Source organism: Daucus carota, chromosome 4, assembly GCF_001625215.2.
Source record: "Daucus carota subsp. sativus chromosome 4, DH1 v3.0, whole genome shotgun sequence".
Lineage (NCBI taxonomy): Eukaryota > Viridiplantae > Streptophyta > Magnoliopsida > Apiales > Apiaceae > Daucus > Daucus carota.
This window is the reverse complement of record NC_030384.2, coordinates 24,102,025-24,114,140: the sequence shown is the minus strand read 5'-3', so window position 1 is coordinate 24,114,140 and position 12,116 is coordinate 24,102,025. Positions and strand designations below refer to the sequence as shown.

Here is a 12,116-nt window from a genome sequence, read left to right as displayed (position 1 = left end):
ACTAATACAACAAATATCTACTTATAAAGTTGTCATTTTCACCTATATCTTAGTTAGTTGCAATTGTTTGTTTTTTTTAAAGATGTGTTGAATATAACTTTTTTATAAGTAAAAAAGAAATGAAATGGTGAATTAGAGAAGATAGTATATTTGCAAATAAGTTCCAAAAGATAGTATATTACAAGATTTTAGAGAAGATAGTATATTTGTAAATAAGATTTAAAAAGTAGTATACTTGCTAATTCCCTTGATCATATCATTTCCATACAAAACTAAAAAGTATCTAAATATCTAAATATTTTTAATAATCTTCTAGATTTATAATTATATTTAAGTAAGAAAAAGTATAATTGTAATATTAAGTATTTTTTAGTGAATCATGCCGCTTACTTTCATTTCAATCCTATTTTTGCACCAAATATTTTAGGAAGAATATATGAAAATTTTCACTTACTTTTATGTTTAAAGAAAATCGGGAAAATAAATTAAAATGAAAATTTCATTATTTACTTACTTTTCATCCGCTTTCCTCCATTTTTAAAAATTTAGAGTAAAACATTGCATCAAAATATATTTTTTCCAATACGAATATTTTGAATTTGGATTAATGTTATACAAAGTTTGATCTGTTTTTATGTCAAGTTTGGATTTTTGTCACCATTTCAAATTTGATCGGAAATATGTTACGAGCTAAATAAATTCAAACTCACCCGAATTAATTTGAAATGAAAATATATTATCTATGACACAAAATATACATCAAAATAATAATTATTTGCAAAAAAAAAAATTATATAAAAATATTTTATTGGAAAGATATTTTGTTAATTACAATAGATAATCCTTAATATTAAGAATTATGAAATAGTAATATATTAAGTTTGGTTTCCAAAAAAAAAAGTAATATATTAAGTTTCGAACATTGGTAGATAAATTTGATTTTGGGTTTAAGGTTCCTAATGTTAACTTTAGATAATTATCTAAAGTTAAGTAATTTTTCTATGCACAATTAAGGTTATTATTATAAATATAGGGGGGTCGTATCTATTATTACAAAAGTGACTTTAGGTAATTTTACTAAAGATAACTATAGAATCTTTTTTCTCTTTGATTTTTACTAATCATGTGATTAAAAAATATTATATGAACAATTTTCTTTTATTATGAAACAGTAATTACATAATATAATTTTTTATATAATTATAATAATTTTTGTAAAATAATTATTGATATATATATATTATTTATTTTATTTTTAGAAAATAACAAAAACTCCGTGTGCGTAGCACGGACATAACCAATAGGCGGAAGCAAGCGTTTCCAGGTTCCATGTTGAAAAACTTCACCAATAGAAACGCCATCTTCCAATGATAAAGATCCCAACGCATACACTTTACCCCCAAGGGAAGCGCAAGACGGGAATACGCGAAAATCCCGATAACCTTCCACCTATTAGCATCAATGTTCAACTCTAAACAAGAAGCTCCCAAATGAATATGCTCATCTCCTTTTTCTAAATCATCTAAAGAAATGAAATCCTCATCAATTGAATGTCTTAGACCACCAATATTATAGATGGATGTTCCCGACACCACCACGTCCCCATCTCCACCCGGGTTCAACGAAGATTGAATTCCACTTTTCAACACTTTCCCAGCTTCCAGATCAAATATCTGATAATCAGATCTGTATCCCCCCGAAATAACATGCACCAAGATTAACTGCCTCTTTTTTACTTCCATCCCAACCCTCCTCTCGTTCCGCCTGGTTGCTAGGTTAAAACTTGCTTGGCTTGTGTTGCTGGCCGGGCCGCACACTTTTAATCCCATTTTCACACCCCCTTTTTTTTCTTTCCTATTACACCCTTAACCAATAATTTCTTTTGTTAATTAAACATAATTACACTTTTCCGGTCAAAATAATTACTCTATTATTTAATTAATAAATCACAAGTCGATTTAAAACTGAAATAAATCATAAACTGCCTTAAACCCACAAATCTATACAAGTTGCTTTTTTCACTCATATAATTTTTTTAATTATTATATCCTTAAGCATATGGGGGATAATTTTGTACTACGCTCACCACCATAATATTATCCTAACACTATTCAAAAACAAAATATAATAAAAACAAAACTCATAAACTTACATTTAATTTTGTGATGATTTAACAATTTTCTTTTAAATAAAAACACTCAGAATCTCAAAAAATATATAATTAAGATATTTTACTAATCCTATTCGATGATCAATGTAGAAAATCTACATACACTCTTAGTATGTAAAATCTTATATTCCACAAATTTGTGATAACAATTTTATATTTATACTAATAACATATCAATATTTTAAAAAAATAGTATAATTAATTAATTATAGATATTAACTAATAATACATATAATTTAAAATTTAACATAATTATAAATATTTAAAAGGAATAGTGCGTTGCTCGGAACATTATCCTAATACTATTCGAAAATAAAATATAATAAAAAATTTAAAACATATTTAAAAATGAAACATAATAAAATTTTTAAATAGAATTACATTCTTATATATAATAAGCTTAAGAGGGATCTTATCCATAATTTTGGTCCCTGTACCGCCAAAGTAATCTCAACCGTTAAATCTGTTTTTTTTTTTAAATAGATGATCAAGATCATATCATATATTATAATCTAAAAAGGAAACATGTGGATGGAGAAACTTTGTTTCTTTACCTGGCAGTGTCCGAGTATTCCTTGAGTGCAGTTCTGGTTAGAGAGGAAGGTGGACAACAGAGCCCAATCTATTATGTCAGTAAGAGGTTACTTGATGCAGAAACGAGATATACAGGAATGGAAAAATTGGTTTATGTTTTGATTCTGGCTTCTAGGAAGCTGAGACCATATTTCCAATCCCACAAGGTTGAAGTAAGAACCTCATAACCATTTAGGCAAGTGATGCACATGCCAGAAACTTCAGGAAGAATGCTGAAATGGGCTGTGGAGCTGGGCCAGTTTGATATCGAGTACAAGCCGAAGACAACAATTAAAACTCAAGATTTAGCAGATTTTCTGATTGAGTTTCCACCTCGCATGGAGGTTACTGGTCAAGAGGAACCTAAACAATCTTTGAAAGAGCAGGTGGAGGATGATAATTGTTCACCGTGCTGGACACTCTATGTAGATGGAGCAGTTGATAACAATTGAGCTGGAGCCGGCATAGAACTTGTTAGCCCAGAAGAGCATCGACTTCATAATTCCATTCACTTTGCTTTTAAAGCTACTAACAATGATGCGGAGTATGAAGCACTTATTGCAGGTCTCAAGTTGGCTTTGGAGATGAAGGTTGAGAATATCAGGGTGTTTAGTGACTCGATGCTTGTAGTTTGGCAGATTCGTGGTGGATTCCAAGCAAGACGTCCAACAACAAATTTGTACTTGAGGCATACGCAAGAGTTGCTTGCAAAGTTCAGAGAAGTGAAGTTGGATCAGATTCCTAGGGGGAAGAATACGAATGCAGATGCGTTAGCTAAGTTGGGCTCACAGAGGGAGTCAACATTGTTAGGTGTAATCCCACTCCAGATTCAAGAACAACCTAGTGTGTTCAAAGAAGAGGTGATGGAGATTGAGTTCCCTGTGGAGGATTCATGGATGACACCAATTTACAGCTATTTGGATAGGGGGGATTTGCCTCCTGATCAAAATGAAACTAGGAAGCTGAAGTATCGTGCAGCAAAATATGTGATTTATGATAGGATCCTGTATATGCGAGGATTCAATCAACCATTGTTGAAGTGTGTAGCTGGTGAACACTGCAAGTATATCCTGGAAGAGATACATGAAGGAGTGTGCGGGAATCACTCAGGTGGTAGCTCTTTGGCTATGAAGGTCCTTCGACAAGGATACTTTTGACCGACTCTTAAAGCAGATGCATTAAAGTTTGTGCAAGCATGTGGTAATTGTCAGAAGTTTGTGCAAGCTGTTTGGGGGATAGACCTCAATGGGGAGCTTCCTACAGGAAAAGGCGGAGTTAAATATGCAGTGGTTGCAGTTGATTATTTTACTAAGTGGGCAGAAGCAGAACCACTTGCTAAGATTACGGCTTCCAAAATAACTGAGTTTGTTTTTCGAGCTATTGTTTGCAGGTTTGGAATTCCCATGAAACTGATCGCAGATAATGGGAAGCAGTTCGATAGCAAGGAGTTGAGAGGATTGTGTGAGCAGTTTGGAATCCAAAAACGTTCTCTGCAGTATATTATCCACAGAGTAATGGACAGACTGAAGCTGTGAACAAGATTATTAAGCACACGTTGAAGACAAGGCTAGAAGATAAGAAGGGAAGTTGGCCAGAAGAGCTTCCTGGAGTTTTGTGGTCATACAACACCACACCTAGAACTACAACTGGTGAGTCTCCTTTCTCCCTCACATATGGTTGTGAAGCTATGGTTCCTGTTGAAGTTGGAACAGGTTCCCTCAGACGAAAGTACTACGAACCTAGCAACAACGAAGTCAACCATACTTTATTTGGATATGATTGAAGAGTTGAGAGCAGATTCTCAGATGAAGTTGGCATCATATCAGCAGAGAGTGCGAAGGTACTACAACAACAAGGTGAAAGCGAGACCTTTTAAAGTTGGAGATTTGGTGTTGAGGAAAGTTATTCCAAATACCAAAGTTCTGGCACATGGAGCTTTTGGAGCAAATTGGGAAGGTCCTTACCAGATTAAGTCAGCTATTTGGGAAGGTACTTATCATTTGATGGATATGGATGGGAATCTCATTCCGAAAGCTTGGAATGCGGAGCATCTCAAGAAGTATTATCAGTAAACTCTCTTTTTACTATGTTTTTATTAGGAAAAGTAAGGCTCTTTCGTCCAAGTATAAAGGCAGCTTATTAGTTGTAGCTGCTCAGAACTATTTTTTTATTTTCAGTGTTGGATTATTGCATGTATTCGGGGGTACCTGATGTGAACCTCCATATTTGCAAGACATATTTGATATTGAGCAATGATTGCTCTAAGTTGATTTCGTTAGCTGTGAATTGTTGATTTGTTAATAGTTCTTTTACGTAACAATAATTACCCAAAAGAACTGGGGGGTAGTATATCTACTTAGCAGTTTTATATGCTAATTTGAAAAATTTTGAGTGTTTATTTAAAACGCTTGCTATGTGAAAGCAGGAACCTGTTAAGAGGGTTTGATAAGCATGCAGCTAGATTAAGCAGATTATGATGATTGATTAAGCAGATTATGATGATTGATTATGCAAATTGTGATATTTGAATATGCAAGTAGATTGTGTTGATTGATTAATTAAAAGCCTCAGGCAGCTTCCTGAGCAAGTTTGATAAAAGCCTCAGACAACTTCCTGGGCATGGTGATTTGATTCAAAACCTCAGATTTCTTGAGTACTTGATTAATAAGCCCTGTGAATTGGCATCATAAGTCCTGATGAAAGGCATCTTAAATGAACTAAGCTTCCTAGCATTGTTTACCTTTATGTGGAGCCAAGACAGGCACATAGAGAAGAACGAACCTGTGTGGAACCTAGACAGGCATACAAGAACTTTGGACTATATGTCCAAAGCCCTTATATGGAACCTAGATAGGCATATGAGGAAGAGGGAGAAGTTGTGAAGCCTGGATAGGCACAGCGATTCCCTGAGACTATATGTCTCACCCCTCCGTGGAGCCGCCAACTGGCACGTGAGGAAGTGGGAATGTGTGTGGAACCTGGATTGGCACATATGTTCTTAAAGAGAAGCCTAATAAGCTCTCCCTCGTGTGGAGCCGCCAACTAGAACATGGGAAGAAGGGACTCGGTTCCTTAGAAATCCTTTAGTAAGTTGTCTAGCCTGATACGTGAAGAAGAAGGAAATGATATGAAGCCTAGTTGGGTATATCATCCCTTGTAGAGGCAATAAGTTTCCCCTTTATGCAAAGCCAAGACAGGTGCATAAAGATGAGGAGTCTGTGTGGACTCCAAGATTGCCACACAGGTTTCTAGATTTTGCCTCGAGGGAAGAGGAAACAACATGGAACCGAGATTGGAATGTTGGGACCTGGATTTGTTAGGATTGAAAACCTAGCTGGTGATCTTTCCTAGAGTTGGCCTGTACTTAACAGGATTAGTTTACTAACATTAATTATTTTTGTTTTATGTTTCTTGTTTTGTTTTTGCAGGGTTAACAATTTTTTTTTATCTACAAGTGTTAGGAAGGAACCTGGTTAGTTTATTAAAAAAATCAACAGTCATAAAACCAAAGATTAGCTTCATTTAAAGTTTTGAAGGCATTATTTGGAATAGGAATGAAAAATGAGTTTCCTAAGCTACAGGTAAGTGGTGATTAATTTATTAGGACTTGATTTAAGTTTCTGAATAAGGGATACAAGTGAAAATATAAGTGCATTATGTTTCTTACAAAGAGTTAGCTCACGTAAGCTTGAATGCATGAGTATGGAAGCTGTGTATTTACCTTGGAATATAGAAGTTTCAGGAAAAGAACAAGTAGGTTTAGATGAGTTATGATATATAGCAAAAGCAAGTGATAATCATTGGAAACTTTAAAGAGTTACGGGGAAGGAAAACCCTGGAAAACCAACATAAAGAGTTAAGGGCACGAAGGCCACTGAAACCAAGTTAACCATACATCATGCGAGGCACTACGAGGGGACCGCGACCTCATTCAAAGTTATTAGAAGATGAAAAAGATTGATTTAAAAAGAGTTTAAGCTTCTGGAAGCTTGGTGGAGACATCCTTTTATTGAGCAATAGGAGGAATGGCTAGATGAACTTCTTGGGGAACAGGGGCGGTAGCTTCCGCAGTCACAGGAACATGTCCTGTGACCTCTCAACCACAGTAGTGGGAGGAACAGGTGCATCTACAGCAGCTTTAGCTTCAAAATCCTTGATCATACCCACAACATCCTCACCAAGAATGGACCAATCTATATCATGAAGCTTCTCCTAGGTTGAGCGCATATAATCACGAATTCCTTCATTATAGCCTTCATCATAACGAGCTTTCTCAACGGCCAGCATGGAAGATTTAACAGTACTAGCAGCAGTATTAAGGGCATCAACCTGGACCTCAAGTTCTTGGATCTTCTCTAGCTGGGAAATCTTTTCATCTTTCAAGTTTTTAATCTGTTCCTGAAGCTCATCCTTGTCTTTTTTCAGAGAGGCCTCAACGAACCTCATTCTCCTCACAACTGCTGTTGTAGTATTAACCTTTTCCTCTATAGCAGTCAATTCTTTCTTAAGCTTATTGACTTCTCCCTGTAATCGGAGGTTGTATTGAGTCTTCCCAGCTAGGTCATCGCAAAATCTAAGGGTAAAGAAGGCATTTTGAGCTGCAGAGAATCTCAAAGCCTCAAGAGCTTCAACAGAGTCCATCTTTCCCCAACCAACCACAGTTTCCCTAGGAATATGGGTATCAATCAAATCCTTAAATTGATTTTGAGCCACAACCGGATCAACTTTCACAGCTTTGCCTTTTCTTATAGCTCTGGTTTGAGAGCTTACGGATAAGTCGAGAGTAGTTTGAGCAAGTTTACGTTTTGAAGAGTTGGATGGTTGATTCTGAACAGAAGCTGGAGTAGAAACTTGAGTTATTGGAGTGGCAGCAATGGGAGCTTCAGTAGTATCATCCTTAATTTTGAAGAGTTCATCCACGTTCTTTGACCTTTTCACAAAAGATGGAACCTTAGGAGTCATGCCTGCATAAAACAAGCAAATCAAGGTTAAAGAAATATTCATGAAGGAAAATAATCATAATTACGAAGATAATTCGTAAGAACCACAATATGGTCATACCCGATTCTGAGGGAAGGAATCCCAAAGGAATCAGACTCTCTGGGGTCATCAAAATCAAGCAGTCTCTTATGGAAGATGACAATTTTAAAATCTCCCGAGCTCTAAGGAGGCGGTTACCAGATAAAGGAGTTTGTTTTGGGATCCTAGGACGATAGTTGAATTTATTTCTAACCTCAGGACAATCATAACAATATAATAATTTCTCTGGCCATTGCTCAAAGTTTTGTTTTACATTTTTTATACATTGACCCTGGTGACAAGGCCATGCAGACAACTAAAAACATCCAGAACTCCTTCCTGTGTCTTTTAGCTTAAAGAAAAAACCAAGCTCCTTTGCAGTTAAAGGTTCAATAAATTTACTAGCGTAAAGGATATAAGTATAGATTGCCAATCTATATGAGTTGGGAGTCAATTGGAGAGGAGCAAGCTCACATCACAGTACCTATAAATAGGTGATGAAACTAATAAGAAACTCATTCATAAACATTTCAAAATATAGTTTATAGATGTATAATTGTTGGCCATCTTTCAACAACTATTGAAATGGCACAACCCAACCATAAGAAATCTGTAAGAACCCGAATTTTTGGTATTTTTAAAACGACTTGATGAATAGTGTTTTGACAATATGGGAGAATATAAATCGACCACACTATGTATAAGTAGGGATGTCGAGCTATAGAAGCGAGAATGCTAATGTACACAATAAATAAGTGTATGTAAATGCAGTTAGTTTCTTTCAAATCACAATTGTAATATCGACTCCGTATTTATTGAATCGTCAAGCGTACGAAATTTTATATATAATAAAGTAGGGTTTTTATTTAAAAAGTCCTAAAGAAAAATAAAGTGAATTATACTTGAATGATTAAGTGAATTCGAAGCAAATTACAAAGAGGTATCGCTTTTGGAAATTAATCAAATAACGTGTAATTGTTCGAGATTAATTAAAGGAGGTTAATTAACCATTAATCAACCAACAAGGCTCATCCATGCAAGTAACTAGATGAGTAGAAAAGGAACTAGATTAGCAACTTAGTTAAGGAACCAAGTTCCCTAGATTAGGGAGGAAACATGCATCCATGTTTTCTATCTTTAATAAAGTTAATCAACCAAGTTGATTAGTCAATTGACCGAGCAAGATACATTGGGTGATATACATAATATACATATCATTACATATCAATTAAAACAAGTATCCAAGAAAAGAAAAGAGAGCAAAATACTCCCCCCACCAAGACCAAAAGCTCTCGGCCCAAGCTAAAACAAGGAAGAAAGAAAAATCATTTCACCTAGCTCCACTCCAAGAACAATTCAAGGATAAATCATAGAGCTTCCTAGGATCATCACTAAGGTATGTATTTAATTTCATCACCATCCAATGGTTCAATCCATAGGAATAAATTCATGAAGATGAACATGAATATTATGAATAGTAATATTAGTTTTGTGTTCTTGGTTTATAAGTTCAAGATCAAGCTTATTAAGGATCAACCAAGCTCAAATGAAGGTTCTCAGTGACCCTAGCACCCTTACCAAGCTTCAACAAGGTATAAAATCTCTTAACCTCTTTGCTTAATTAAGTGGATTATGTTATTAAGTGAGATGATGAGGGATTAGTATAAATGAGTGGATTTGGAGTTCATGTATGTAATATTTGTGGCCAAATGATCTTGATGAATGTCGGTAATAATCTAGGCAGAAAATATTTATGTAGAATAGTCATGGATGAGATTGATATTGTTTGGGTTGATTAAAATGGATTTAACGAAATTAAAATCCGGTAAACGTTCCGTTTATAGCCGTCGTAACGTCCGATCATACGTAGGTTATGTTTGCTTGAATGGTCCGAAATATAAATTGTGAAAATATATGCACCACTGACCATAATCAGTTAGATCTTGTTTCATAGATCACGTGAGCGTGAGAATCGCGTTGAAATCATTTACGGTTTAGGAGAAACAAATATTTTAGCGAAAGCGGTCGCGAAAACAAAAAGAACAAAATGGTTTCATTTCAAACAACAAAATGGATGACTTTTACAAGGTTTAAAAATATGATAAAATCTTGATAAATACTTTAATCAGTTATGAAGGGCTACAAAAAGTAATTGTATAAAAATCTTAATTTTTCGAATTATGAAAAATGATTGAGCGGAGAGCGCGCGAGTAAGAAACGCTTAAGGGGATTAGTAAAAGACGATTCCTTAACGATTGATTATTCGTTTTGAATTTGGGATTAATTATGGACCAAACTTTCAAGGAAATGATTAACGACATCATTAGCATATAATGAACCAATAAGTGAAGTACTCAGGTCTTGGATATATTTACAAAAATGCGTAAGTATTAGGCGACGATTAAGACGAATAGGTTACTAATGAACGTTCTATACTTATGATATAGATCACCGGACCTATTTGCAATCTCGCACCCACCCCAAGACTACAGGCAAGTTTTCGAACCTTAAACTTTTGAAATATGTTGTGTTGTGAATAAATATATATATTTTAATACTGTGAAAATATATGTTTGTTTTGATTGTTACATAGATTTATTAGAACTGTGATAAATCTAGGGTAACAAAATTTTGGTTTATATAAGGAAGTAAACCAATGATTTTATAAAGGCTCTAAGAACTGTCTGATAAGGAAATCTACGCATTGAATCTTTAACCAGAACGATGCTTCCATTTAAGTCCATGATGACATTCCATTTTCTTGCCATATCCCGTTGTATAACCTTTGCTGTCATCTCTAAAGTAACTAACGGGCCAGCTTACTTGTCCACTTCTGATAGCAGGGCTCTATCCTCGAACTCTTGTGTATTAGACATCCACTGTACATAATCCACCAGGTTCGTTTCATACTTTCTTGCCCTGTCTGCATAATGGATCAAGTTTTCTTTGGTACCCACACTTTGTTGAGCAAAATTAATTGCATATCCATAAACAAAAATCAAAGAAGAATAATGCAAACAATCACTTTCACCTACGATGCTAACAGGAAAATTACAAATGTTAAGAATTACTGTCACCAAATTCAAGTAATGCTCATGCACCTCAACATTAAGCAGATAATACAAATCCACATAGCATGGCCACCCAATCAAACTGCCAACTCATTTCCACAGTCAATATCAGCATCTACCAAAACATCACTGAAGAACATATTACAGACCAAAATCAATGTAGCAACCAACTTTCCAAACCTAAGCACACTCCAGAATTTATACAATTTCAACTTGAAATGTTAGATGGTCAACATAGTTTAGCTGAAGAATATCCCCTTCAGACAGTTCATTTGCTGTTGTAAACTCGGACCACCCTCTTCCAAATCGGCACAACTTACCAGTACGCAGCACTGAGACAAAGCATACTTTCGCACCACATATGAGATATGAGGCGTATATTTGTCATGTTCGTCCACCTCTTATAAGTAGAGTACAATGAAGAAGGACAATACTGCATATTTCCACAAAAAAAAAAGCATTCAGATTTGATCACATGTGTCACTACAACTTAAATAAAAAACACCTACCACTCCATGTTGTCTTTTGTCCACATGAGAGGGCTTCAGTGTAACTCTGAAGCTAACATTTTCTTCAGGTATTTCATCCGGTTCTTCTCCAATGCCTTCTGCCAAAGAATGAGTCACACGTATTAAGAACAAAAGACAATAAAAGCATAAAGCATTACTACACAAAGAATTGCAACAAACCTCCAGCCTCTTCAGCATTCTCTTCCTGCTCCACAGCCATTCCTGCGAATTAGTAACCACAACAGCAATTACATTGTAATAAACACTTTCAACTGCAAAACTACATTCACAATTTCTATCTTTTTAAATTTACCTTCTTCACTGTTATCAGAGTCTGAGAGGATAATGATATCCTCCAAGCGGACTTTTTTCATCGCCCCACTCTTACAAATTTCAACAGCATTGTACTCGGACTCCATGCCATAGAATTTGAATATAGACAGCACAAACGTCGACTGTCTAATCAAAGTGAAGACCATCACATCTGTAGAATCAATTGAATACAGTCTTACCAAATTCCTCATTCCAAAAAGGAAATTACGTTCAGAACAGAACTTCACTGAAACTGTTTCTCCATCTCGAAGAATTAAATTCACAGTTTTATCCAACTTAAAATGGCTAAGCTGTGTAAACACTCTTGGTATTTCCTACATGTTTAACATCAAATACAGTTATAAATATGTATGAACAAAGTCAAGAAAATTACATTTTATAACAGACAAACCATTTCTCCAGTGCAAATGAAGGTTGGACTCGCCATTTTAAACCACTCCA

At 35.1% G+C, this 12,116-nt stretch overlaps 1 protein-coding gene and 1 long non-coding RNA gene across 2 annotated transcripts; both read left to right on the top strand.

Annotated features, from left to right (window-relative positions):
- Window positions 1-2,946: 2,946 nt before the first annotated feature.
- On the top strand, window positions 2,947-4,815 carry LOC108217058 (uncharacterized). Its single transcript, XM_017389909.1, has 4 exons — window positions 2,947-3,145; window positions 3,269-3,876; window positions 3,955-4,254; window positions 4,456-4,815. Exons 1-4 carry the CDS (start codon window positions 2,947-2,949, stop codon window positions 4,813-4,815), a joined length of 1,467 nt encoding a protein of 488 aa, XP_017245398.1.
- Window positions 4,816-9,010: 4,195 nt separating this feature from the next.
- Window positions 9,011-10,290, top strand: LOC108218370 (uncharacterized). The gene is made up of 3 exons (XR_001806373.2): window positions 9,011-9,158; window positions 9,272-9,354; window positions 10,210-10,290. It is a non-coding gene; the product is annotated as an uncharacterized LOC108218370 (long non-coding RNA).
- The last annotated feature ends 1,826 nt before the right edge of the window (window positions 10,291-12,116 follow it).